At 44.9% G+C, this 26,936-nt stretch overlaps 1 protein-coding gene across 1 annotated transcript; it reads left to right on the forward strand.

Annotated features, from left to right (window-relative positions):
- Positions 1–177: 177 nt before the first annotated feature.
- LOC311328942 (carotenoid-cleaving dioxygenase, mitochondrial-like) lies at positions 178–26,936 on the forward strand (the record flags this gene model as incomplete). Its single annotated transcript, XM_084462837.1, has 13 exons — positions 178–359; positions 2,300–2,511; positions 2,770–2,885; positions 4,324–4,426; positions 5,416–5,556; positions 5,848–6,008; positions 6,128–6,298; positions 6,477–6,614; positions 18,505–18,616; positions 20,568–20,725; positions 21,029–21,145; positions 25,676–25,830; positions 26,777–26,936. 13 exons carry the CDS (start codon positions 178–180, stop codon positions 26,934–26,936), a joined length of 1,926 nt encoding a protein of 641 aa, XP_084318963.1.

Below are 26,936 nucleotides of genomic sequence, written 5' to 3' on the forward strand. Positions count from 1 at the left end.
GGACAAGAATGACCTATGACCTGCATGTAGTGTGAAGACAAACTGCTCCTGACTGAGGCCTCTCTCTCTCTCTTTCTTTCTCTCTCTTTCTTTCTCTCTCTCTCTCTCTCTCTCTCTCTTTCTCTCTCTTTCTTTCTCTCTCTCTCTCTCTCTCTCTCTCTCTCTCTCTCTCTCTCTATGGCAGCGCCCAAGAAGAAGTGCCCCCTGGCCAAGGGGCTGGAGGGCATCAGCCCCCTGGTGCGCTCAGTGCAGGAGACCCCCAACCCCATCGCCACGGAGATCAAGGGCACCATTCCGTCCTGGATCAACGGCAGCTTCCTGCGGAACGGGCCGGGGAAGTTTGAGTTTGGCAACGACAGGTGAGATAGGGTTCTGTCCCCAACACCTACCTGACCCAACACCTACCTGACCCAACACCTACCTGACCCCAACACCTACCTGACCCAACACCTACCTGACCCAACACCTACCTGACCCAACACCTACCTGACCCCAACACCTACCTGACCCAACACCTACCTGACCCCACACCTACCTGACACAACACCTACCTGACCCCAACACCTACCTGACCCAACACCTACCTGACCCAACACCTACCTGACCCAACACCTACCTGACCCCACACCTACCTGACCCCAACACCTACCTGACCCAACACCTACCTGACCCAACACCTACCTGACCCCAACACCTACCTGACCCAACACCTACCTGACCCCAACACCTACCTGACACAACACCTACCTGACCCAACACCTACCTGACCCCAACACCTACCTGACCCAACACCTACCTGACCCAACACCTACCTGACCCAACACCTACCTGACCCCAACACCTACCTGACCCCACACCTACCTGACCCCAACACCTACCTGACCCAACACCTACCTGACCCAACACCTACCTGACCCAACACCTACCTGACCCAACACCTACCTGACCCCAACACCTACCTGACCCAACACCTACCTGACCCCAACACCTACCTGACCCCAACACCTACCTGACCCCAACACCTACCTGACCCAACACCTACCTGACCCAACACCTACCTGACCCAACACCTACCTGACCCAACATCTACCTGACCCCAACACCTACCTGACCCAACACCTACCTGACCCCAACACCTACCTGACCCCAACACCTACCTGACCTACCTGACCCCAACACCTACCTGACCCAACACCTACCTGACCCAACACCTACCTGACCCAACACCTACCTGACCCCAACACCTACCTGACCCCACACCTACCTGACCCCAACACCTACCTGACCCAACACCTACCTGACCCAACACCTACCTGACCCAACACCTACCTGACCCAACACCTACCTGACCCAACACCTACCTGACCCCAACACCTACCTGACCCCAACACCTACCTGACCCCAACACCTACCTGACCCAACACCTACCTGACCCCAACACCTACCTGACCCAACACCTACCTGACCCCAACACCTACCTGACCCAACACCTACCTGACCCAACACCTACCTGACCCCAACACCTACCTGACCCCACACCTACCTGACCCCAACACCTACCTGACCCAACACCTACCTGACCCAACACCTACCTGACACAACACCTACCTGACCCCAACACCTACCTGACCCAACACCTACCTGACCCAACACCTACCTGACCCCAACACCTACCTGACCCAACATCTACCTGACCCAACACCTACCTGACCCCAACACCTACCTGACACAACACCTACCTGACCCAACACCTACCTGACCCCAACACCTACCTGACCCAACACCTACCTGACCCAACACCTACCTGACCCAACACCTACCTGACCCAACACCTACCTGACCCAACATCTACCTGACCCAACACCTACCTGACCCAACACCTACCTGACCCCAACACCTACCTGACCCAACACCTACCTGACCCAACACCTACCTGACCTACCTGACCCAACACCTACCTGACCCCAACACCTACCTGACCCAACACCTACCTGACCCAACACCTACCTGACCCCAACACCTACCTGACCCAACACCTACCTGACCTTTGCATCAAACTAGACACACATACTGTATCAGGAGATATATAAACACACATGCCTTCACAGAGATGCATGTACACACACACACACATACACACACACACGCACGCACGCACGCATGTACTGTACACACACACACGCATGTCTACCCATAGGTACAGGGTTAGGGTATATATTCTATATGTATAACCCTATACACTTCCATATTGGAAGTACTGTACCGAAACCCATTGGTTTATCTCTGTCTGCATCCCCAGCTACCACCACTGGTTTGACGGCATGGCAATGATGCACCGCTTCCACATCTCTGACGGCAAGGTCACCTACAGCAGCCGCTTCCTCCGCAGCGACTCGTACACACAGAACGCCAAGACCAACCGCATCGTGGTGTCTGAGTTCGGCACGCTCGCTATGCCTGACCCGTGCAAGAACATTTTTGCCCGGTTCTTTTCTCGATTCCAAATCCCCAGTGAGTGTTCTCAGGGGCGATGGTCTGTCTGTGTTCATCTCCTCAGTACGTTGATCCATGTCTACGGCAGTGAGGCTGGGACTGGGCTGGAGCTCAGGGCTGGTTGTATTGTGTTGCACACACAGTGTAGTACAAATATACAGTATTGTGAATGGATGCTGTATGTCACACCATGGAAAGGAAGGAAGAAAGCGTGTGTGTGTGTGTGTGTGTGTGTGTGTGTGAGTGTGAAGTTCTGATATCTGTGTGTGTTAACAGAGGCCACGGACAACGCCAGTGTGAATTTTGTCAAGTACAAGGGAGACTATTACGTCAGCACTGAGACCAACTACATGCGGCGCATTGATCCACAGAGCCTGGAGACCAAGGAGAAGGTATTGATCCACAGAGCCTGGAGACCAAGGAGAAGGTATTGATCCACAGAGCCTGGAGACCAAGGAGAAGGTATTGATCCACAGAGCCTGGAGACCAAGGAGAAGGTATTGATCCACAGAGCCTGGAGACCAAGGAGAAGGTATTGATCCACAGAGCCTGGAGACCAAGGAGAAGGTATTGATCCACAGAGCCTGGAGACCAAGGAGAAGGTATTGATCCACAGAGCCTGGAGACTAAGGAGAAGGTATTGATCCACAGAGCCTGGAGACCAAGGAGAAGGTATTGACAGAACAGCTCACACACACACAGATATCATCCACAGAGATCTGTATTTCATATGGTCAGGAGATCCTCATAGTGATAGATATAGTAGATAGATACTTTCATAATCCCCATGTGGGGAAATTGGGTTTTTCAGCAGTGGAAAAGTACAGCAGCAGTGCGAAAAAAGTACAGCAGAATAAAGAATATACATAGGTAATATATAATAGATTAAATTAAATTACAAGAAATATATACATACAGAAATATGTATACTAATACTCAAAATACATACATACATGCACACATTGTGCACTGTTATAGTCTGATGGCCGATGGCACAAAGCAGCACCTGAACCATTCAGTTTTGCACCTGGGTGGGAGGAGCCTGTGGCTGAAGGTGCTCCCCATCTGCCACAGCTCATCATAGAGGGGATGAGAGGGGTTGTCCAGGAGGGACTTCAGTTTGTCCCTCGTCCTCCTCTCCACCACAGCCTCCAGGCTGTTCAGTTGTTGCCTTACAACAAAGCCGGCCCTCCTCACCAACAGCCCCTCCTCACCAGCTTGTTCAGCTTGTTTGTCTCCCCAGACCTGATGCTGCCTCCCCAGCAGGCAACAGCAAAGAACAGTGTGCTGCTCCCACAGACTGGTAGAACATCCTCAGCAGTCTGCTACACACATCAAAGACCTGAGCCTCCTGAGGAAGAACAGTCTGCTCTGTCCTTTCCTGTAGAGGACCTCAGTGTTGTCAGTCCAGTCCAGTTTGATGTTCAGGTGCACTCCCAGGAACTTGTACTGTAGGAGTCCACCATCTCACTATCCTCCCCCTGGATGGTGATGAGGGTTGGAGGCCTCCTGTTCCTTCTGAAGTCCACCACCAGTTCCTTGGTCTTGCTGATGTTGAGTGGGAGCTGGTTCTCCTCAGACCATTCAACAAATCTCCTGATCACATCCCTGTACTCCTCCTCATCGTCTGCCCTGATGCAGCCCACGATAGAGGCCAAGAACTTCTGGAGGTGACACGCTGCAGAGTTGTGGCTGAAGTCAGAGGTGTAGAGGGTGAACAGGAAAGCTGACAGGACTGTTCCTTGGGGGGTGCCCGTGTTATCAACACGAGCAATGATGATGATGATGAGGATGATGATAGCCAAGTTGATGTGTGCCTGTTCATGGTAGGTGGACTGGACTAACTACATAGCAGTGAACTCAGCCACAGCCCACCCACACTATGACCGTGAAGGAGCCACATACAACATGGGGAACTCCTATGGCAAGGGTGGTATGCTAAGTTCTATCTATCTATCTATCTATCTATCTATCTATCTATCTATCTATCTATCTATCTATCTATCTATCTATCTATCTATCTATCTATCTATCTATTGTTACACTGATACTGCCCCATCTACTAAAGCAATGCTGCTGATAATAACAAAATGTCAGTAAGATAACTGTTAACTACTTTGAGTAGAGTTAGATACATTAGCTAGTGAGCCTACTTGTCTCACATAACGTTAATCACCTAATATGAAGCTATAGTGCTAGCTAGCTACCTAGCTACGGTAGTTATTGATTGATTATGAACCATCAGGCTTGGCAGTGACTTAGTTTGACTTGAGTTAATGCTGGGGGAAGAAACTCACCTGACAATGGTTAGTAGGGTGACTGCTACTCACTAGTTGGTTATTATCTGTTATCGCCATCTTCATCAGCTACAAGGTACGTTACCATCTCCAGTCGAAGGAGGATTCTCCTGTAAGGTTGCCTGTAGCTCCTCTTCACTACTAGTATAAGTATTTCTTGCTGCTCTTTGTTAGTGTTGTCAGTAGCCATCATGAAAAAGTTGTTACCTTTGACAGTTTGGTAAAAAAAAAAAAAAAGCATCACTGGGGTAACGTTAGCTTATTTGCTTCAGTTTTGAAATAGTGTGCTGAGGTCTGAATAACTTCCTCAGATGTGCAGTAATGGAATAGTTCAAGGTAGTGACTGGGAGAGGGGGGCTGACTGAGACACTCATGAATTAGGCATTCTGACACTATTTAGCATATGGATTTTTAGAAATAAATAATTATTAGCAAAAAATAATTATTAACAATATGTTTATGAGGTGTTTATGGGGCCCTCTGTAAGTTGGGGGCCCAAGGCAATTGCCTACGTTTCCCTAATGGGTAAGTCCGCCCCTGGCCAAATAAAGACCCCTCGAGGTCCAGAATTGAATCCAGTATAAACCCTCAAACCTCCACCCCTGTCTGTGTTCTCCTTCTCCAGGCTTCTTCTACAACATCATCCGTGTTCCTCCTCCTGTGGATGACGGCCAGGAGGATGATGCAGCAGATCTCAGTGGAGCTCAGGTCCTCTGCTCCATTCCTGCTTCACAGCCCAGGAAACCATCCTACTACCACAGCTTTGGTGAGGAAACCCTCTCTCTCTCTATCCCCGGCCAGGCCGCTCTCTATATCTCTCTATCTCTATCTCACTAGGCTTCTCCTTACTCTGTGGGGAACTCACCTCTATGCCTGTGTGTGAGTGTGTGTGTGTGTGAGTGTGTGTGTGTGTGTGTGTGTGTGAGTGTGTGTGTGTGTGCGTGTGCGTGTGTGTATGTATGTGTGTGCGTGTGTGTATGTGTGTGTGTGTGTGAGTGTGTGTGCGTGTGCGTGTGTGAGTGTGTGTGTGTGTGTGCGTGTGTGTGCGCGTCTCCAGCCATGTCGGAGAACTACGTGGTGTTCATCGAGCAGCCCATCAAGCTGGACCTGCTCAAGTTCATGATGTACAGGATCCAGGGGAAGAGCTTCCACAAGGTCATGAGCTGGGAGCCTCAAACCCACACTTTCTTCCACGTGGTCGACAGGCACACAGGCGAGATATATCTATGCTATATATAATATGCTCCTAGGACTAGTCATTTTCCTCTCAGATTGGTTTGTTTGTCTCCATGACCCAGCATCTCCCAAACACTGATTGGGTATGTCTCGTCCAATAGCGAAGCAAGGTGACGTACCGCTGCCCAGCCATGTTCGCCCTGCACATGATCAACGCCTATGAGGAGAGGGGCTTCCTGGTCATGGATATGTGCTGTGGTGACGACGGAGAGGTCATTGGAGACTTCACCCTGGAGAACCTCCGCAGGGCCCCGGGGGAGGAGATGGACAAGGTCTGACCATGTGACATCCACACACAGTCTACTACTCTGTGAAATCATGACTGGTTCAATTATGTTTATGATGACACTAACAATTGTCTGGGATGTACCATATTACCACTATGTATCATTATCATATCAAATCTACGTGACAGTGGCAGTACGTTTAACCTCCATATTGCTCTGTCAGTTTTACAACGCGCTCTGTAGGAACCTCCCGCGCAGATACGTCATTCCGCTGACTGTGGATAAAGACACACCCACCGACCAGAACCTGGTCACTCTGCACTTCTGTCAAGCTACTGCTGTGAAGGCCAAGAATGGGGAGGTGTGTGTGTGTGTGTGTGTGTGTGTGTGTGTGTGTGTGTGTGTGTGTGTGTATGTGTGTGTGTGTGTGTGTGTGTATGTGTGTGCGTGTGTGCGTGTGTGCGTATGGGGTGTGATTAGTGCCAGCACACCATACTGAAATGCTTGACTTGCGCCTACTTAAGAAGACGCGATGACATCAAACGTCTAAACACACGTGTATAATTTCCATTGACAAACAATGGAGAGACAGACGTCTCATAGCTGTAACGTACCTGTCACGCAGACGCTGTGCACATGTTGTTTACACGTATTGCGCATCGTGTGCGTGACGGCAACACTACAGGTTAGATGCGCCTCACATATGCGACACCAACACTACACATGACAGTTTGGTAAAATCATAGATGTACGTACGTACGTACATCTTGTAATGTGTGCAGAAATTGCATAGCGACGTGTCAAACGTGCCAGTGCCTTGCTTGCGCAGCATACGTGTTAGCGGCCGCACGTGTAAGGTCAGTTGCCTTTAAATCATAGCTGGTTCTAATCTCGTCCTTGCCCATTGGGAATGCATTCTCAATAAATGGAATTCGCACATGTTAAGCAACTTGTTTTTAATAAAGCCTAATATTTGAATGACTCTTCGCAATTTAAAACAAATGTTCAGATACACGTGTTTCTTGTCAATAGAGGGCGCTGCAGCACCGTCAGCACCAGTTCGAACAGCCACAACCTATTTGAAAATGTAGCGATAGTGGAGATAAAACGACACATATCTAGGAAAAGTTATGCAAGGAGGGTCCTGGAATTTGATTGAGTGCAAATAAATATTCTTAATTTTTATTCAATATGGACAAATGAGCCCCGCTCGCAGCTTCTAGTGCCCGCTGACTTAACACGAGCGTGCAAACGTTACATGCATGTGCGCAGAAGTGGCACCTTTGACACGTCACCCTCTGAGAATGCGAGCGACTCGTAACGCGTGCGTATATGCACGCCTATTAATCAGCTCGCCAAAGTACCTTTATACACGCAATGCAGGCGACGAAAGCACTGAGTGTTTGTTACGCTGGCACGAATCACACCCCATAGTGTGCGTGTGTGCGTGCGTGCGTGTGTGCATGTGTGTGTGTGTGTGTGTGTGAATATATCTGTGTTGTAATGTAGCCTTGATATGAGTTTTGCAGCTGCACTTAGTCTGAATACTCTTGTATGCTAGAACCAATCATGCAGTTTCCTCCAGGGATCAATAAAGTACAAAAAACATAATTAATAAAGTACTACTACTACTACATAAAAACGTTATAAGTTGTAACATTCTACAACCTGAGCATCTGGCTATAGAATATGACCGCTACAATGGAATCAATCCAGACACAAAACTCTAATCATAGACAATTCTTCCTAAAGAAGTATTTTATGTTTCACTGCATATAAAAATACTTTTCATCTGAGAAAGGTAGACCTCACTCCAGAACCATTACTACCCAGCTAGTTACTCTCCTCTTTATTCAATTACTACCCAGCTAGTTACTCTCCTCTTTATTCAATTACTACCCAGCTAGTTACTCCCCTCTTTATTCAATTACTACCCAGCTAGTTACTCTCCTCTTTATTCAATTACTACCCAGCTAGTTACTCTCCTCTTTATTCAATTACTACCCAGCTAGTTACTCTCCTCTTTATTCAATTACTACCCAGCTAGTTACTCTCCTCTTTATTCAATTACTACCCAGCTAGTTACTCCCCTCTTTATTCAATTACTACCCAGCTAGTTACTCTCCTCTTTATTCAATTACTACCCAGCTAGTTACTCCCCTCTTTATTCAATTACTACCCAGCTAGTTACTCCCCTCTTTATTCAATTACTACCCAGCTAGTTACTCCCCTCTTTATTCAATTACTACCCAGCTAGTTGCTCCCCTCTTTATTCAATTACTACCCAGCTAGTTACTCTCCTCTTTATTCAATTACTACCCAGCTAGTTACTCTCCTCTTTATTCAATTACTACCCAGCTAGTTACTCCCCTCTTTATTCAATTACTACCCAGCTAGTTACTCCCCTCTTTATTCAATTACTACCCAGCTAGTTACTCCCCTCTTTATTCAATTACTACCCAGCTAGTTACTCCCCTCTTTATTCAATTACTACCCAGCTAGTTACTCCCCTCTTTATTCAATTACTACCCAGCTAGTTACTCCCCTCTTTATTCAATTACTACCCAGCTAGTTACTCCCCTCTTTATTCAATTACTACCCAGCTAGTTACTCCCCTCTTTATTCAATTACTACCCAGCTAGTTACTCCCCTCTTTATTCAATTACTACCCAGCTAGTTACTCCCATCTTTATTCAATTACTACCCAGCTAGTTACTCCCCTCTTTATTCTTTAAGAACATTTGAAATGCTAAACTCCCCATGCAGCAAATTGCACTTACAACACATGAAAAGGCATCACAGGAAATTGAATTGCAGTCAATTGTAGCAGAGGAGCCAATGCGCAGGCAGTCCAGGCCTGGGGTCACAGGTCAGATCAGGCCTGCTTCCTGGGGTCACAGGTCAGATCAGGCCTGCTTCCTGGGGTCACAGGTCAGATCAGGCCTTTCACACTAAAGGGGGCCAGTGTAAACACCAGAGAGAACCAGGGACGTTCACACCGCCGTCCTAAGAACCACATCAAAGGACTTGACCAGAACAGGCCCAACTTTACGACCCTCTCACTCTCACCAACTGCAGTACACGATATTGTCTGGAGGATTCCAGAGCCTGCATTCATAAGAAAACTGCCATCCCAGCCATGAAACTGAGGTATCCTCCCAGTGCCAGTGTTTATTCTTCAATGAGGGACATATCTGTGAATAAACGGGGTTTGGGGAGCGAATGGGCTCAGAGCAGTATTAAAAATTGTGAATCCAACGTGTGATTAAGATGCAAGTGTTTGGATTCTATATGTTCCAGCCAATGTACTGAATATGATAATGTCATTTTTATTAATGTCCTTCCAATGTGGTGGTAATGAGATCGGATTAAAACATATCCTTGAAAATTACTATCAGTCTCTCCGACCCCCAAAGGAGAGGTTACGAATCAACTGGTCCCCAACTGGCCAATCACAGGACTGGGGCACAAGCACCCACCCCCCAAAAGCTGCAGGTATTTAACCTGTGAGCCGCCATTGTTCTTTCTCTTGTAGGTACGGGAGAGTTGACGCGCATTGTATCTACTGAAAAGCAACCAAAACTGTTCCTTGGATCCATCCCTAGCAAGAGCGAGGGAGTGGAGAGGTGAGACCTTGCAACTTTAATTCTGAACCGTTTCGGTTGGCTGGACACCAAACAGCGCCAGAATAGACTGTACTACTCTGCAAACTCTGAGTGTCAAGCCTGAACTCTGGGTCGCTGCAACTCACAACGCCAACAACAGCAACACCATGACGCAACGAGCCGGCGGACGACGCCCATCAACCAAACCAATAACGCTGGTCACGTGGTCTTCGAGACTACACCGAGAGCTGGCCAGTCGAAGCGAGCCGCGCGCCACACAAACCGTAAGCTCCATGCTAAACGCTGCTTGTTTGATGTGTTGTGGTTGCTATGTGTTGCTGAGATAGATCCTAGGCCAGGCTGCACTCATCTATCACTTATTCCCTTCCTGCTTTGTCTCCATCCTGACACATTTGTGTTCTCATATATTGTTAAATTGTGTGTGTTCATATTATCCTGATAATTGATCAGTATACTTCAATAAATATTCCATGCTTTGACCCCGTCGTTGTAGCGTCATCAACAGATCTCTAGGTCTGTTTTCCCTCTCATGAGGGTGGTGCCCCAGACGAGTCGATTTAGTGTAGTTAAATCCATTTCCTTCATAGTGTGATAGCCACAGTATAACCATAAGTTATACCAAGTCATAGTCATATTCCCATAAAGCTATAAAGCTTAAACTGCTACACAATGTAATGTGATAGAAAATGGACTGAAATGCCCGGAAACAGGTCTAGGTCGGCCTAGACCAAAGACAGCTGGCTTCATGCAGGGAAAGACACTTTTTGAGCTCATCAGTACTTCATCCAATACCATAGATGGAGGGGGGGATTCATCATTACTACAATTAAGAAGTTCTTCATGAGTATCATTAACGCCAGAGTTTAGTCGCTGCTTGGTCACTAAAGTGGACGTAATGCCCATGTTTCACTACATCCTAGAGAGCTCAGCGAGGCTGAAAGAGCAAGGCCCAGTGGTATATAAACACTGATCCATATATTCTCTATGCAGGCCGCGCCTCGCCCAGGTTCACCTTAATGAGCTCGTAATTCCTGATCTAATCAGTCATGCTAAACATCTCTGTACTCCCTAACTCTAATTAATTATTGTGGTCTGGGGGTACATTGACTTTCCTGCATTAAATGCAATCAGTGTAAATCGCTTTGGATAAAAGTGTCAGCTAAATGACTGTAATGTAATGTAATAGCCACAACAAGCAATGATGGGGTCCAAGCGCCTTGCGACGAGGTGTCAAAAATAGGATTTGGAGAAGGAGCAGAAGACCAGTGAAGCAAAGATGCAGATGATGTGATTGAAGGAATTTGTTTAGCCCAAGAAATTGTAAAATAAATTAAAGCTGCTACGCAGCGATGAGGCGGGGCCAGGCAATTTCCGACAAGTTTAGGAGCAATAAGCGAGAGAATAGGAAGACAACAAGAAAGTTGACATTCCAATGTTCATTTTGTACATTCGTATCGTATCTTAAAACATTTTTGTAAAACATTTTGATGCATTGTAAACTCGATTTTGCTAATTCAACAATCGGGTCAATGAGTTTGTGAATTACAGTCTGAAGATCCAGTGTAGCAAGTTTGGTGTTAATTGATTGAAAAATGTGGGATGAGATATGTTTATTAATTTTTACAGGTTTTATTTGCTTTTCTTCATAATTGAACATTAACTTCAGCAGCTGTGTACTCAGTCAGTTGCCAATCAATCGATTTAGTCATTGTAATCCTCAGCGGGGGTTGGGTAGGGTTGCCAACAGCGATGTCTCCGATTCGTGGAGCTTGCGTTGGATTGTGGGTAATGTAGTTATCTCTGTATAAAGTGTTGGTTTCAGAGGACAGAATTAAACTTTTTTTTTTAATTCAATTTTTGAGATAAAATTCTGAAGAAAATCACACTACATCTTGGATATGTGGCCAATGTTGTCACTTTTATGAGGATGATCAGACATTGATTTGGCGAGAATTAATAGGAACTGTATACAGAACTGTTTACAGTAAGACTTTTTGATGTGCTGTGGGCTCAATTTTTCATATTTCAAAAATCTGTGAGGATCATTTGGTAAGGACAGTCTGAAGATACAGTATATCAATGTTTGTGTCAATTGAACAAAAAATGTGGGAGGATATAGGTTTGATAGGTTTTACAGTTTATGAAAAAATCAGAATGATGGACTTCAAAATTCCTGCAGGGTCAGAGCGTATAAAAGTTTTGTCTCACTTGGGACTACATTGACATGGTGGTTTTACAGTGATAGCACCTATGGCTGATTTGTTATGATTTTTTAAAGTTTTAAACTTTAGACTGTTGCTGTAGCGCCACCTTCAGGTTTATTGACCTACAATGCAGGTTGAGGACTTTGGGTATAGTACTGGAGCTATGTGCAAAGTTTGGTGATTTTTTGTCTACGGGAAGTCAGACTTCAGTGGAAGATGGAGAATAATAATAATAATAAATATAGCTGCAAGCAGCAATAACGGGGCCAAGCGCAACTAACGCATCAAAGCCAACAAGGAAAACACGCCAGAGCTACATTGGAGCTATGCATGTGAGCATCTATGTCGCCTGACCAGGTTAATCAGGGCAAATTCATGCAACAGTATCATCATCACCATGATCATCATCATCATCATCATTATACAACTATGTCACATGTTACACTAAATGCCTCTCTCACACAGACTCCCACAAAAGCCAGTTCATTTATAATGGCTCTACACAATATCCAGAGTCTTAAAGCACACTTTAAAGATGTACACACACATCAATTCTTTATGAACGCTGATAGCATTTGTGTAACAGAAACATGGCTGGCATCTGCCATAGCAACATTTGAGCTATGCATGTGACTGTCTTTGTCACCTGAAAAGGTACATCAGGTTAAATTCATGCAACAGCATCATCATACAACCACATTCACAGTTAATTAATCTGATGATGTCAAGTGAGTGTCAGGTCCTTTTAAGCATCTCAACACATTTCTTCTATTTTGGGACATATTTTTAGGACCTATTTCTCTGCATGTCGACATCCCACATGGCCATTCTCCAGGCCTTCCATCTGCCTGGGAGACCCACCTTTACCATCAGGTCTCACTGCAGGGATAGATTGACAATCCAGCAATCTGTGAACAACACTCACAATTCTTGTTTCTCTCTTAACCTCACAGTTTTCTGAAGAATGCCCCTCTCCTACCCATACATTTGGTGTAAGTAGGCTATGTAATTTAAGGTCTACATTTCCATCCAATTGACCTGAATGACTACTGTCAAACTAAAGTGGAGTCCATATGCATTCAATTGTAGTGATCTTGATTATTTCAGTTAAACAAGCACATTCTTCATATAAGAAGAGAGGACACATTGGTTTAATTCTAGCAATGAAAATACAATGAAAGTGCAATTGGGGTCCCTTTGCACAACAATGCTTATATAAACATCAAAATGTAATCTGACAGTGTTGCGCCCCATTAGTAAGTTGTAGAGCATGCCATCAGCTACGTATACAAGCATTATGAACCCCATTTAGCCACGGGGGGCGCTACAGCAATCAATTGCGTTTAAGCCACATTTAAGAATTTTGACTCGTTATAGCGCCACCCTTTGGCCTAACTGCTTCATATTTCTTCAGTTACCTCAAGATATACTCTAGTACTACGATATCTGTTTTCAGAAATACCATCCAAGCAGTTAGGCCTGAACAGGAAATGAGCTCTCTAGCGCCCCCATCCAGTTTATTCTGGCCAGTAACGATGGCTTTGCCTCGGGCTGACATTGTTGATATGAACACAAGGTTTTGTGGTGTTCCATGCATTCCTTCAGAAGTTATATGCCTTTTTGTGAAAAGACACACCCTCTGCAATATTCAATTGCTCATAGTGGCTCTTTTCATCAAGTTTTCTAAATTATGTCGAGATGGAACTTTAGATATTCATTGCTAGATTCTATCTACTGTGCTTCATGTAGATTGACAAAACTTCCTTGGAGGAGATAGATTTGAAGTGTTTTTCAAAAAATGCAAAATTGTTGCAAATTAACATAATCCGAAGTTATGGCTCTTTGAGGCAAATTTGTTCACCCTGATGAGACATATATGCCTCCAAAGCTGCATGACTCTAGCTCCAACGGGGCATGACATATGACCATTCAAAGTTTGCATTTTAGCCCCTTTTATGTATTTTGTCTTGTTATAGCGCCACCCTGTGGCCAATCAGGCTCTTCTTTCTCCAGTGACCTTTAGACATACCCTGGTACCACTGTACCGTGGTTCGAAAAGCTCTGCATGGCGGTTAGGCCTAAACTGAAAATGAGCTCTCTAGCGCCCCCATTTGGTTTGATTTGGCCAATAATGCAGTGGCTGCCTCAGGTGATATCTGCACAGATGTCTACCAAGTAGCGTGGTGTTCTGCACAACCCTTAAGAAAGTATACCACTTCATGTGAAATGCCACGCCCCATGCCATTTTCATTGGCTCATAGTTGCTGTTAAATTTAACTTTTTAAACTTTTGCCGAGATGGAATTTTAGATATCGTTCCCTAGATTGTGTGTACCTGATTTCATGCAGATTGGTCAAAGTCTCTAGGAGGAGATAGATTTTAAGCGTTTTTCAAAAAATTCAAAGTGGCGGAAAATCTATATAACCGGAAGTTATGGGTCCTTGAGGCAAATTTGTTCATCATGAGGACAGACATATGTGTGCAAAGTGTCATGTCTGTAGGTCAAACGGGGCCTGAGATATGCCTGTTCAAAGTTCGCAACTTCAGTCGGCTGCTATAGCGCCCCCTTTTGGCCAATCAATGTGAGACTTGCTCCACTGATGCGGGGCCTAAGTCTCTATGACTCTGCCTATTTTTCGTAAAAAGCGACCAGTCGGTTATAGGGCCTTGCATAGACTCCCATGGCGGAATAATAATAATAATAATAATAATAACACTAACAATAACAATAGGGTCTTCGCCCCTTAGGGGCTTGGCCCCTAATAATAATAGTAATAATAATAATAATAATATAGGCAAATACAATAGGGTTCCGGCAGCTACGCTGCCTGGCCCCTAAATATAGCTACAAGCAGCAATAACGGGGGCCAAGCGCAACGAACGCATCAAATGCAACAAGCAAAACACGCCACATTTGATATGTGGTTATTGACGTACTTGAAAATACTATGAAAGCGCAATGGGGGTGTTTTTGCACAAAAACGCTTATATAGACCTCAGAATTTAATCTGACAATTCCGTGTTCAATTATGTAAGGGATAATGAATGAGGGGCGGGTCTTTGTGCTGTTTAAATGACCGACGTGGAGGTAGTGAATTTACCAATTGACCTCCGCGAAGGTCATTTAAACAGCACAAAGACCCGCCCCAAGTTCATTATCCCGCTTATACAACGGCCTTTCAACAGAAAACATAATTCTGAGAACAAAATACATTTATTGCTCATATAAGCTTTGAAAAGTTGATTATTCATGGTTAGAGTTATACAATTTCCATAGCAACCAGTAACTTTTATAGTCCCTCTCCACCCAAATCTAACGTTATCACTCGTCTAGACCCAGGAAGCAGTCTGCTAGCTAGCCATGAGCGAAGTGTAACATACTGCATATTTGCAGTGCAACATATCAATCGTCCAGTTGTCAAATCTAGTTGTGAACTAACTATTTATGATAGCCAGACACCTCATTGTCCCCAAATCCAAAACTTTTGTCCAGGTCGTGGATATCACTGTCAGTCGTAGCTACAATTCATTCAGTTCATTGCGAGTTGAATTGTGAGGACGGAATGTGCCGTTATAAGTGAGGGACAAGGTATTAGAACTCATCCGTTCAAATCACATCACAAGCAGGCTGGACTACTGCAATGCTCTACTATCAGGCCTACCAAAGAAAGCAATCTCTAAGCTACAAATAATACAGAATGCTGCAGCAAGAGTCCTCACTAAGACTAGACGAAGGGCACACATCACACCAGCATTAAAATCACTACACTGGTTACCAGTCAACTCTAGAATAGACTTTAAAATACTATTACTAGTCTATAAATCTCTCCACAGTCACTCACCAGAATATATTTCAGACATGCTTGTTAAGTACATGCCAAACAGACCACTTAGATCCTCAGGCACTGAACTTTTAACAGTTCCAAAAGCCAGGACCAAGAAACATGGAGAGGCAGCTTTTAGTTTCTATGCCCCCAACCTCTGGAACACCCTACCGGAGTGCCTAAGAAGGGCCGAAACAACGGACGCCAAGCGAGACCTCAAGACGTACCTTTTCGACCTAGCCTTCAATCACTAGCTAGGACCTTGAGACACAGAAAGGCAGCCTCAAACCTACCTGTGAATCCTCTGTATACATTGGTATTTATCCTGCTATGCAATGTATGTATATCAAGTAGTGTACAGAAGCTGGTTATCCTGAAACAGGCTTGTTCTGACTGTTGTGTTGCTTCAATGACTCAGTGTGCTACTAACCGTTTTTCTGTCTCCCCTAGTGTCTCTCTCTCTCCCTCCTATCCTCTAACCAGGTCCAGTGTCAGCTGCGGAGCTGTGGATATCGTAGTATTTAGTACACACACACACACACACGTACACACAGACACACATCAGTCCACATCCGGCTTAGGCCTGGACCTGATGCTCTTAGCCTTTCTTGCTCCGAAAATTTAATTGAATGTTTTTTATTGTTCTTTAAATGTTCTTAGCCATTAGACAAATATATTCCAGGAGCTTTCCCCAGGTTGCCTGTTTCAATATCTGTGTGGTCTGTATGGCTCTATGTGCTACTAACCCTGCTCTGCCTTCCCTCTGCCTTCCCTCTCCCTGGTGCCTCTCTCTCTCCCTCCTATCTTCTAACCAGGTCCAGTGGATGCCCCACTGTCACCAGCAGACCTCCCTGAGTCCGATAGATACCCCCGTGTCTGCTGTGGATGATGTAGCATGTCCGTAGAATATTCTCTCTCCTATGATGCTTTTAGCCTCTCTCACTCTGAAATGTAATTTAATGCAATGTATTGCTTTATAAATGTTCTTAGCCGGTAGACAAACATACTCCTGGAGCTTGCTCGATCGCCTTGTTGAGAGGGGTCAGGGAAGAATTTTTACAGCTCACTTATCTGGCCCCCGGGTGATTACTGTTTTTTTGCTTCCCTCTGGAATATGTAGAGAGTGGGTCGTATGCCCACCTCCCTTGTTCTCTGTAAAGCGCATTGTGTTGCCTCTGGGTATGAAATGCGCTATACAAATAAAGCTTTGATTGATTGATTGATCCGTTGCTCTTCACATACATATCTGCATTTCTATCTCTGTCTTGGAAACAGAATAATCCCAAAAGAATAATACTGCGTGCGTAATCGCAGGAGAATGTGCTTCAGTCAAGTGCAAAACATCTGTTTGATGCAAGCGCACTCGGCTGAAGTGGACCAGACAGGCTCAGACTCTGCTAGACAGGGAACTCCGATAAAGTCGCAGCATATAATTTAGTTAGTTTATATAGCAACCACTATATCATGTTTGGGATGCTACGGCTCTTATTAGGGTCAGTTGAACTGTGCATTGATTTAGAACATGTTTGATGCCGGGCGTATTATATATATAGATATATATACCGGGCGTTGTGGAGAAATAATGTATGCCTCTCGAATGCGTCTTGGCCAATCACAATCGAGTATTCACACAAGCAGTTGTATAATATGCACGCTCTTTCTGCGTACTGCCCAAGGCGCCATTTACGCTGCACTTGCAAACGTTAGTAGGCTACATCTGCCCTTGCCCGGGTCCTGGTCGGTATACTATTCGGGGTTATGTCTTCACTTTGGTTATTCATGAAATAATATTGTCTGTAGATGCGGTAATGTAGACCGAGGGAAAACAGTCTATGGAACAATGAATGGTCCCTGGCAGGGCGGTATACCAAGGAAGAGCCCAGAATAGTATACTGACCTATATCGGGACATATTAAATCTATCTGAGACCAATTTGGTGACAACGTAGTAGCCTATGCAACCTTGTAAATATCAGTGTTGTACGAATATTGGTTCGTCTTCATCCATGCTGTTTGTTCTAAAACAACAATGGCACCAGGAATCCTGCTCTGACCACGCTTTTTATTCACCACCATAATGTGTTATTATAAATTATAAATCTACTGTATGTTTATACAGCACAAAAAGGCTGTGTAAATACATTTAATCTATGATGCATAATTAAATCTATACCCTTATGTCTGTTCTTAAAGATACACCGAAAGGGAAGTTTGGAGAACATCTTTCTTCCGTACTTTGACGTATTTCCGCCTGAAACGGGCTGCAAGGGTGGGACATATGTTTAGATGAATTTCATTGGAACGTTATCGAGCGAGCGGGATATTCAACACTTGAGGCTGCAGAGTAGTTGAGTTTTGATTGACAGGGTGGATGTTGTGAGATTATTGGCCTAAAATCTAAGGTACCTGTCATTGCACATGACCTACCGTTTTCCAGGAAGTAAGAAATTATGTACTTTGATATAAGATTACAACGTAGAATTTTGTACTTTTTTGGCATACATCGTTGAAAAGGTGAACACTATGACCAATTATGTGAACCAAAATGGGACAGAATGTTTTTTTCATTTCTGTGCGACCCCTAGTGTGACCCCTAAGGAGCCTAAGAGTGCGCCAAGCAAGAACCCCAAGAGTGTGTTAGGAAAAACTTCCAAGGGTGAATCCTGCAAGGATGACGATCATGACACTGACGGAAACTCGATCTCTGAAAGTGAGTATCAACCATCATTATCATCAGAGTTTAACAGGTAGTGTGAACCCTATGGAGCTCTAGAGTGCGTCCTGCAAGACCCCAGTGGAGCCCAAGAAGAATCGTCAGCAGCATCAAGGAGATATGCTAATGTTGGCGTTAAGAAGAGTAAAGTTGCCAGGGTTACAAAGGGGATTATCAGCATAATGTTGCTGTCCTTGAGAAGGGAGAGGGGGAAATTGTTACATGGCATCAGCCAGAGGGTGATGTGGACCCCAGTAGTTATTTGCCCTGCCCACACTGCTATGCCTTCTTCGTGAGAAGGGACCTTTGGAAGCATGAGGCAAATTGTAGGGTGAGAGAAGAACTTCACGCACAAAAATCAAGGAGGACTCAATCAAGTGCTTCAGAAATGATTCCAATCAAATATGATACCTCCGAAGGCTGCAAAAACATACTAGACAACATGCAACAAGATGATATTGCCATGCAGTGCAGAGATGATCCACTTAATATGCAAGGCAAAGCAGCGGGTGTGGAAGGAGTTCTGAGAAACCATGGAGAAGGACATTCAGTCGGCACCAAGGTGTTTCTGGAAGACCATCAGACACCTCAGGAAGGGAAAGCGGGGGACCATCCAAGCTGTATACAGCAAGGATGGGACACAGCTGACCTCAACTTTGGAGGTCGTTGAGCGTTGGAAGGAGCACTTTGTGGTGATCAAGGCAGAGCCGGAAGATGAAGGGGGGTCATCGTCAATTTCCCTGGAGGAGGTCACTGAGGTAGTCAAAAAACTCCACAGTGACAAAGCCCCAGAAACTGATGATACCCCCACCCTACCCCTGACCCCTGCCTCTACCTGGACCCAGGCACACTCACACACACACAGACATACACCAGTCCTGGGCTCAGATCCCCTTCCCCTCACCCTAATCCGGGTCTGTATCCTTTTCCTACCCCCTCCCTACCTCTGCCTCTATCTGGGCCCAGGCACATTCACGCACACACAGACATACACCCGTGTTTGCCATGTCTCTCCTATCATGTTTTTAGCCTCTCTTACTCTGAAAATGTAATTTAATGTAATTTATTGCTTTATAAATGTTCTTAGCCGTTAGACAACCATACTTCAGGAGCTTGCTCGATGTTGAGAGGGGTCAGGGAAGAATTTTTACAGCTCACTTTTCTGGCCCCCGGGTGATACTGGTTTTTTGCTTCCCTCTGGAATATGTAGGGCTGGGACGTATGCTCACCTCCCTTGTTCTCTGTAAAGCGCATTGTGTTGCCTCTGTGTATGAAATGCGCTATATAAATAAAGCTTTGATTGATTGATACTAGTTGGTGTCTAATTTCAGTTGCACCATGGCAATTTAGGCGTTGTCTTAGTATTAGCTACTTCCTCGCACTAGTGATCACTTACACCACCTCCCAGGGTGGGGTAAATATTTAGTTGTTACTAGGAACTAGTCGTGAGTGGTGCAGCCCATTTAAATTTAGTGACTAAATCTCGAGTTAGACAACACTTAGGCTATGACTAGGCCTAGTCACCACTTAGTAATGACTGGTGCAACCGGCTCCAGATGTGCAAAGGTTCTGCTCTTTCGTCTATTTCTTGTTGTGGGCCCGGCTCGTACTTCGGGTCCAGTCAAGTCGCTCTGGGCGTGGCTAGCGAGACGCACTACCCAGAGGCACGGACTCCACCCCCCGCCAGAGAGGCTGGCTCCGCTTGGCAGCAGCTGCAGTCAGTTAACAACCCAACGCACCTGTTGCCTGTTAGCTGAGCCTCTACAAGAGGACGCTGGAACCGTCGCTCGGGGCTCAGACGTTCCTAGCCCATTACATGGTACGGCCTGAGCCACAGTAACCTACTAGCTTAGTCTATTGTAATTACTAATTGTAAAAATTCCTGTTTTTTCCCCTCTGTAGACTCACTCGCCTGTGTTTTTTTTCTCTCCCGTTTTACTCCTGCAAGGTTCCACCGTTGTCCTCACACCCTCTGGATTCTACGCCATGTCTCCTCCTTGCCGGCTCCCACGCCGCGACTCCCGTTTCCCCCTGGCTTTCCCTGGCCGTCTCCACGCCCCCACCTGGACCAGCCCTCCATCTCCCGCTCCGCCGCTCTCGGCCTCAGTCCCGCCACCAGGCTGCGTCATCAAGGATCAGAAATGCATAGTTATAACAAAGTGGTCCGAGTCCAGGAATGATCATATACTGCATAATGCAGTTCTGGAAAAGTCATGGACATTTGAAATTTAACTGAAATGGTCATCGTTCTAGCAATGAAGCTCATCTTATTCATGTATTTGTCATTCTGTTGTAGTCCACATTATCACAAAGCAGAAATGCCCTAAAAATATATTTTAAAAATAAAAACTCACAAGTTAACATAATGGTGCTGTACTCCACCCTGCATTCCCTCTCGTTGTCCCACAGTACCAAGTGGAGGCCAGGCCAGTAGAGGGCAGTACCAGCAGCCAGAGCCCTCCCCCCCTGCATGCGTTCAACAGTGAGCAGAAGCCCAGCGAGGCCATCAGCTACTCAGACTTCACTGTAAGATCGCCCCTTAACCCTCACCCTGACCCACCATTGTTAGAATGCTGTGAAGGCGGGTTCACACAACAGCTGAGACACTTTGAGCAGCTCTTGAAGGAGATTGAATTGTTTTGTGACAATTTATGTTGAAAGTTCCAAAACTGAATCGATGTAAAATCTTAGACTCTCAAATCTAGAACTGCCTCATTAGATCTACCTCTCCTTTGTAACCTGCGTAATATCTTTTAGTGACGGTCTCTCTCTCTCTCTCTCTCTCTCTTTCTCTCTCTCTCAACGTTATGACACATTCTCCCTCTTTCTGAGAGACGCCCCTCACTCTCCCTCACTGTCTTATTTTATTTTTCATATGAATCACTAAATGTATATTTTATTATCTTGTCTCCTGTGTTAACTAGCACAGCTAACAGGAGTGGATAGGCATAAGGTTCAACAACCATCACTACTGTGAGTTTAGTTAACTTGGTGCAGATCTGTAGTCATGGGTACAGACTGACTAGATCAGGGCTATGAGCTCCTATGAGCTCCAGAGAGACCGGAGATCAGGGCTATGAGCTCCTATGAGCTCCAGAGAGACCGGAGATCAGGGCTATGAGCTCCAGAGAGACCGGAGATCACGGGTATGAGCTCCAGAGAGACCGGAGATCAGGGCTATGAGCTCCAGAGAGACCGGAGATCATGGCTATGAGCTCCAGAGAGACCGGAGATCAGGGCTATGAGCTCCAGAGAGACCGGAGATCACGGGTATGAGCTCCAGAGAGACCGGAGATCACGGGTATGAGCTCCTATGAGCTCCAGAGAGACCGGAGATCAGGGCTATGAGCTCCAGAGAGACCGGAGATCACGGGTATGAGCTCCAGAGAGACCGGAGATCACCGGGTCTAAGCCGGCCCTTCACAGCCCTTCACAGCCTTTAGAGAGAGTTTAGAGAAGCTTGTGATTCTTGCACTTTGCCTTCAGCACTAGATTATGCTCTTAGTCACTTGTTTTAGAAAGAAGATGCACTTGTGAGTTCTGGCAAGTAGTAGTACATTGGCTCTTCCTACGTTAGATGCAATTATTGTTAGTCGCTTTGGATAAAAGCGTCTGCTAAATGACTGTAATGTAATGTAATGTAATGTTGTCTCAGCCATCCTGGATTGGTCCGGTTTGACCTTGAGGACATTCCCATCGCCGTGGCGACCGAGGGAGGGAGGAAAGGTTGATGTTTTTATAAAGTATTGTAGAACATTTTTATAAATCACGTTTGATACAACACGCTAAAGCAATATGTGAATCTATATCACTGTAAGGTCATGAAATACACTGGATATTTGAGATACACTGTAAAAGTTCAGTTTAATTTCATTTGTAGTAAACCATGTATCCCTGTTCAGACACTGGAAATTTGGTAACAGACGTTTAAGCAATTACCAAGGAAATGTAATCCCTTCAATTCTCCACCAGATGGTGGTAGAGGTGTGATAGGCAGGAAGGGTTTTATGTGAAGGAGAGTATATTCCACTAGGGAGAAGTGAGAGAGAACAGTAGGCAGGCTTGTGTAATTCATTTAAGTCTACACCAGGGGGAGCCAGAGATAGTAGTAATGTTTGGGGAAGCGCTGTGTCTGTAACGTCCCATGTATTTTTTTGCGTGGCTGGAAGCCGCGCAGCTAGTATAGCGTTTGTCGGGTTATCAATCCCTCCCTCCCTTACTCCCTTACTCCCGACAATGTTGGCCTGCATCTCTCTGTTGGCAATACAAGAGGCAGTAGTCCCAGGACACCAAAATCGACCAGCCGATTTCCACTGCACAAGTAGAGTAGTGGTCAGAGCATTGGACTCACACCTGGGAGACCGGGGTTTAAGACCCGGTGGGGATGACCTTATGGGACTATACCCCAAACCTCCACATGTTCATCCTTTCACTCCAACCTTTACCCCTTGCCTTATAGATCAGATCCTGTCCCAACCCCAACCCATATTCTAACCCCAACCCACACTAGGGACTGGAAGAAGGGCACCAAAATCAACCAGCCGATCCCCACTGCACAAGTAGAGTAATGGTCAAAACAATTGGACTCCCACGCGGGGGCCGGTCGGGGATAGTTGGAACAGACTGACAGCCAATCAGATTGCAGTATGTATCATGCATTCGAAGTGGAGAAGGATGTGGGAGACCGGGGTTCTACTCTCGGTCAATAGTGATTGCAATATATCAATGATGCTGATCTCCTTGACTTCTTATGTATACCCAACCATCTGATCTCCTTGACTTCTTATGTATACCCAACCATCTGTCTTCTTATGTATACCCAACCATCTGTCTGTTCTTATGTATACCCAACCATCTGTCTTCTTATTTATACCCAACCATCTGTCTTCTTATTTATACCCAACCATCTGTTCTTATGTATACCCAACCATCTGTCTGTTCTTATGTATACCCAACCATCTGTTCTTATGTATACCCAACCATCTGTCTGTTCTTATGTATACCCAACCATCTGTCTTCTTATGTATACCCAACCATCTGTCTGTTCTTATGTATACCCAACCATCTGTCTGTTCTTATGTATACCCAACCATCTGTCTGTTCTTATGTATACCCAACCATCTGTCTGTTCTTATGTATACCCAACCATCTGTCTGTTCTTATGTATACCCAACCATCTGTCTGTTCTTATGTATACCCAACCATCTGTCTGTTCTTATGTATACCCAACCATCTGTCTGTTCTTATGTATACCCAACCATCTGTCTTCTTATTTATACCCAACCATCTGTCTGTTCTTATGTATACCCAACCATCTGTCTGTTCTTATGTATACCCAACCATCTGTCTGTTCTTATGTATACCCAACCATCTGTCTGAATGTGAAAGGGGTTGAGAAATTAAAACTTGTCACACTTGCCACATCTTTTCCTCTGAGTGTTCTTTGTTGTGGCCTAACTGTTTATGCTTTCACAGATGATACACTACATCAATTCATTCATTTGTTCGTTAAGTTAATAATTCCTTCATTCATTATTTCTGAAAAATACCAGTACATCATTCTGTGCATTTCTTATAAACTTCCCTAAACGTTTCCAGTTGTTGGTGTGCTTTGAAATTGTGAATTGTGAAAAAATTAATATTGATTATGGTAGATATTTGAATAGATAGATATTTTAACTGCGTGGTAATGGCTGACCTGGACAGAAAATAATAGATATATTAAGTCATAGTTATACCACTGTGTTTGTGACTTACTTCTCTGCCTCACACGAGCACACACAGACACACTATGCTTGCACTTACTTTGAACTATCTTTACCATAAGTGATGGCAAAGGTGGGCACTATTGATCATCCTCTTCACCCAATCAGCACAGTGCACTTTTTCTTCTTTGCTTGGAGACCAGGGTATGATCTCCCATCAGGGAGATATCATATTAATATTCTCACAGATATAATAACACTCAATCTGGATTCTGTGGTATTATATATAAATCATATGCTATATTATTGCACTATGAAGAACAACCAGATCAGTTCATTGTTAAAGTCCAGGTTAACCAAGTTCAAATTTTTTTTATGAGCTTCACACACCACAGGAAAACATGTCATTAACCACCCAGCCAAATCTGAGTGATTAAAAATGTCGCTAAGTATATAAAATAAGGCTTCAAAATCGGTTAAAAATCAGCAGCATTCTCTGGTCTGAGACCGTGGGGGCGTGTCTGCTGAAGGCACCGAAGCCACACCCAATTGCGTGGGGAGGGGGTGTGGAGGGAAGAACCTGTCAAATAGTACCGTTATTACAAATGGCTACTAACAGGCCTAGCAGTTTAATTCTACTTGTTCAGCCATACATGTTTGAGCCACCCGAGCCTGAAGGACCAGGAGGCACGGAGGACTTGGACCTGCCCGATAATCCCCGTGCCCTAATGCCTGCAGAAGAGTGGTAATGTTACTTATTTTGTCTCCCATTTACCGGTTTGCAAGCTAGCAATAGCCTATACGTAGCTAACGTTAGCCTACAGCATAGCACAGTTAGCCAAATACATCAAAACTATCAAGAAATAACTTATTAAAATGCATTTTCTAATTGTATCATATAGTTGTTTTGTCAATACTCATAGATCAAAATAGCATGAATATGAATTTGACAACAGTAGCTAAAGTAAATGTAGCTAACATTAGCTAGTCAGTTTCACTAGTACCACGTATTTACCTGGAGGCTTTCTGACTGCTTGATGTGTAGATTGCTGAACGTCATTGCAACAACTTGACTGCATGCTTGTTCATTCATAATACAGAATTGAGTATTGAAATGGTTGACTATATTTATTCAGACTAATTCACTCATTATAAAATTCTACAAGTACAGGTGCACCTGTGGAGAATGCAGGGCAATGCCCACAGAGGTGGAGAATGTGTGCTGTAAAGAGCTTAATGCTGTATGTAAAGAACAATAAATGTATCTTCCACAATTATCATTAAAATGATGAATGCCAAATCAGTAGAATACCAGATCTCTAGCACTAAAACCCTGTATAACTCCCAACAGGTTCAGAATAGATGTGGAGAGCTCCCAGAAGAGCCATGCTGCATGACTCTCCATCCAGGCCTGGAGCCTGTATGCCTTAACCCCTACTCCCTCCAGCAGGCTCTCAATGCATACCAGGCAGATCATGGGCCATTACAGCTGAAGGAAAGAGCTGCGTAAGTTAGCACAGACATCGACTATATAGGCTAATTATATTGAATCTGTAGATATTACATTTCTGTTTATCAACCGATACACCTGTGTTTTAAAAACCTGGTAAGGAGGAGAACCAAGTCACTGTCATGGAGAAAGTCAGAGTCTGGCATCCAAATGCCAACACCAGCATACAGAGTACTTTGGCTGAAGAAAAAACCCTTGCATTATTGAGGCATTTATTGAGGCATTAGTACAGTTGAGTTGACAGCAGATAAATTGACAGAAAAATAATGCAAATTGGCAGACAGGTGACATGAGAAAAGAATCACAAATCTGGCAGGGAGAAGACCTAAACCAGTGGTTGTCAAGCAAGTTTACACATATTTGGGGCTTCTTCTACCTTTTCACGTCACGTAACGACGATTTGTGACTGAAAGACTAGCTGTATATATCACCGATTTCACTGGTGAAATCTGTTTCCTAAAAGATTGCCGAGACAATTGCGATGACTGCTGAGGGCAGGCAGGGCGGTCAGTCCTAATGACTAATGTCAAACCGGTTGTAGGAAGTCAACTAGGGGAACACTCCTATAGAGACACATGACACCTTCAAAACTAATGTTAGATTATTATTATTATATTTTACAAATCCCCCTTCGAGGTCTTGGGTGCTGTGTAGGTGTGCACTGCAGGTGCAGGGAAGATTCCAGAAGGCAAGGCAGGAACGACTGGGTCTGGGAAGGAAAATAAACAGACACACAGACAAGATTAGGGAGAGATGGAAGTGACTGGGGTACAATTATGTAAGACATGACCAAAATGGAGGACAGTAAATACAGTATAAGACTCAGCAGAGTTGTGACTGCTCTGCACAAAATCCTCCAAAACTCTTAGGCACAGAGCATAAGTATAATGAGAGGGAAAACCCTGCATACATAAACATATAACATTGTTTTTGTCATTACAGGCGTGCTCGCTATCTGGCCTACAGGCGTTTTGTTTCCTGGTGCTGGGGATATGTGGGAAAGCGCAACTGGGTTGTGTTGCCTTCCTGTGTTGTGCTCCGCATTCACCAGGAGTACCCAGATGAAGATGGGGAGTACACAGCCTTCAGACCTTCCATCTGA

Source organism: Borostomias antarcticus (assembly GCF_949987555.1).
Source record: "Borostomias antarcticus genome assembly, contig: scaffold_72, whole genome shotgun sequence".
NCBI classification, from domain to species: Eukaryota; Metazoa; Chordata; class Actinopteri; order Stomiiformes; family Stomiidae; genus Borostomias; species Borostomias antarcticus.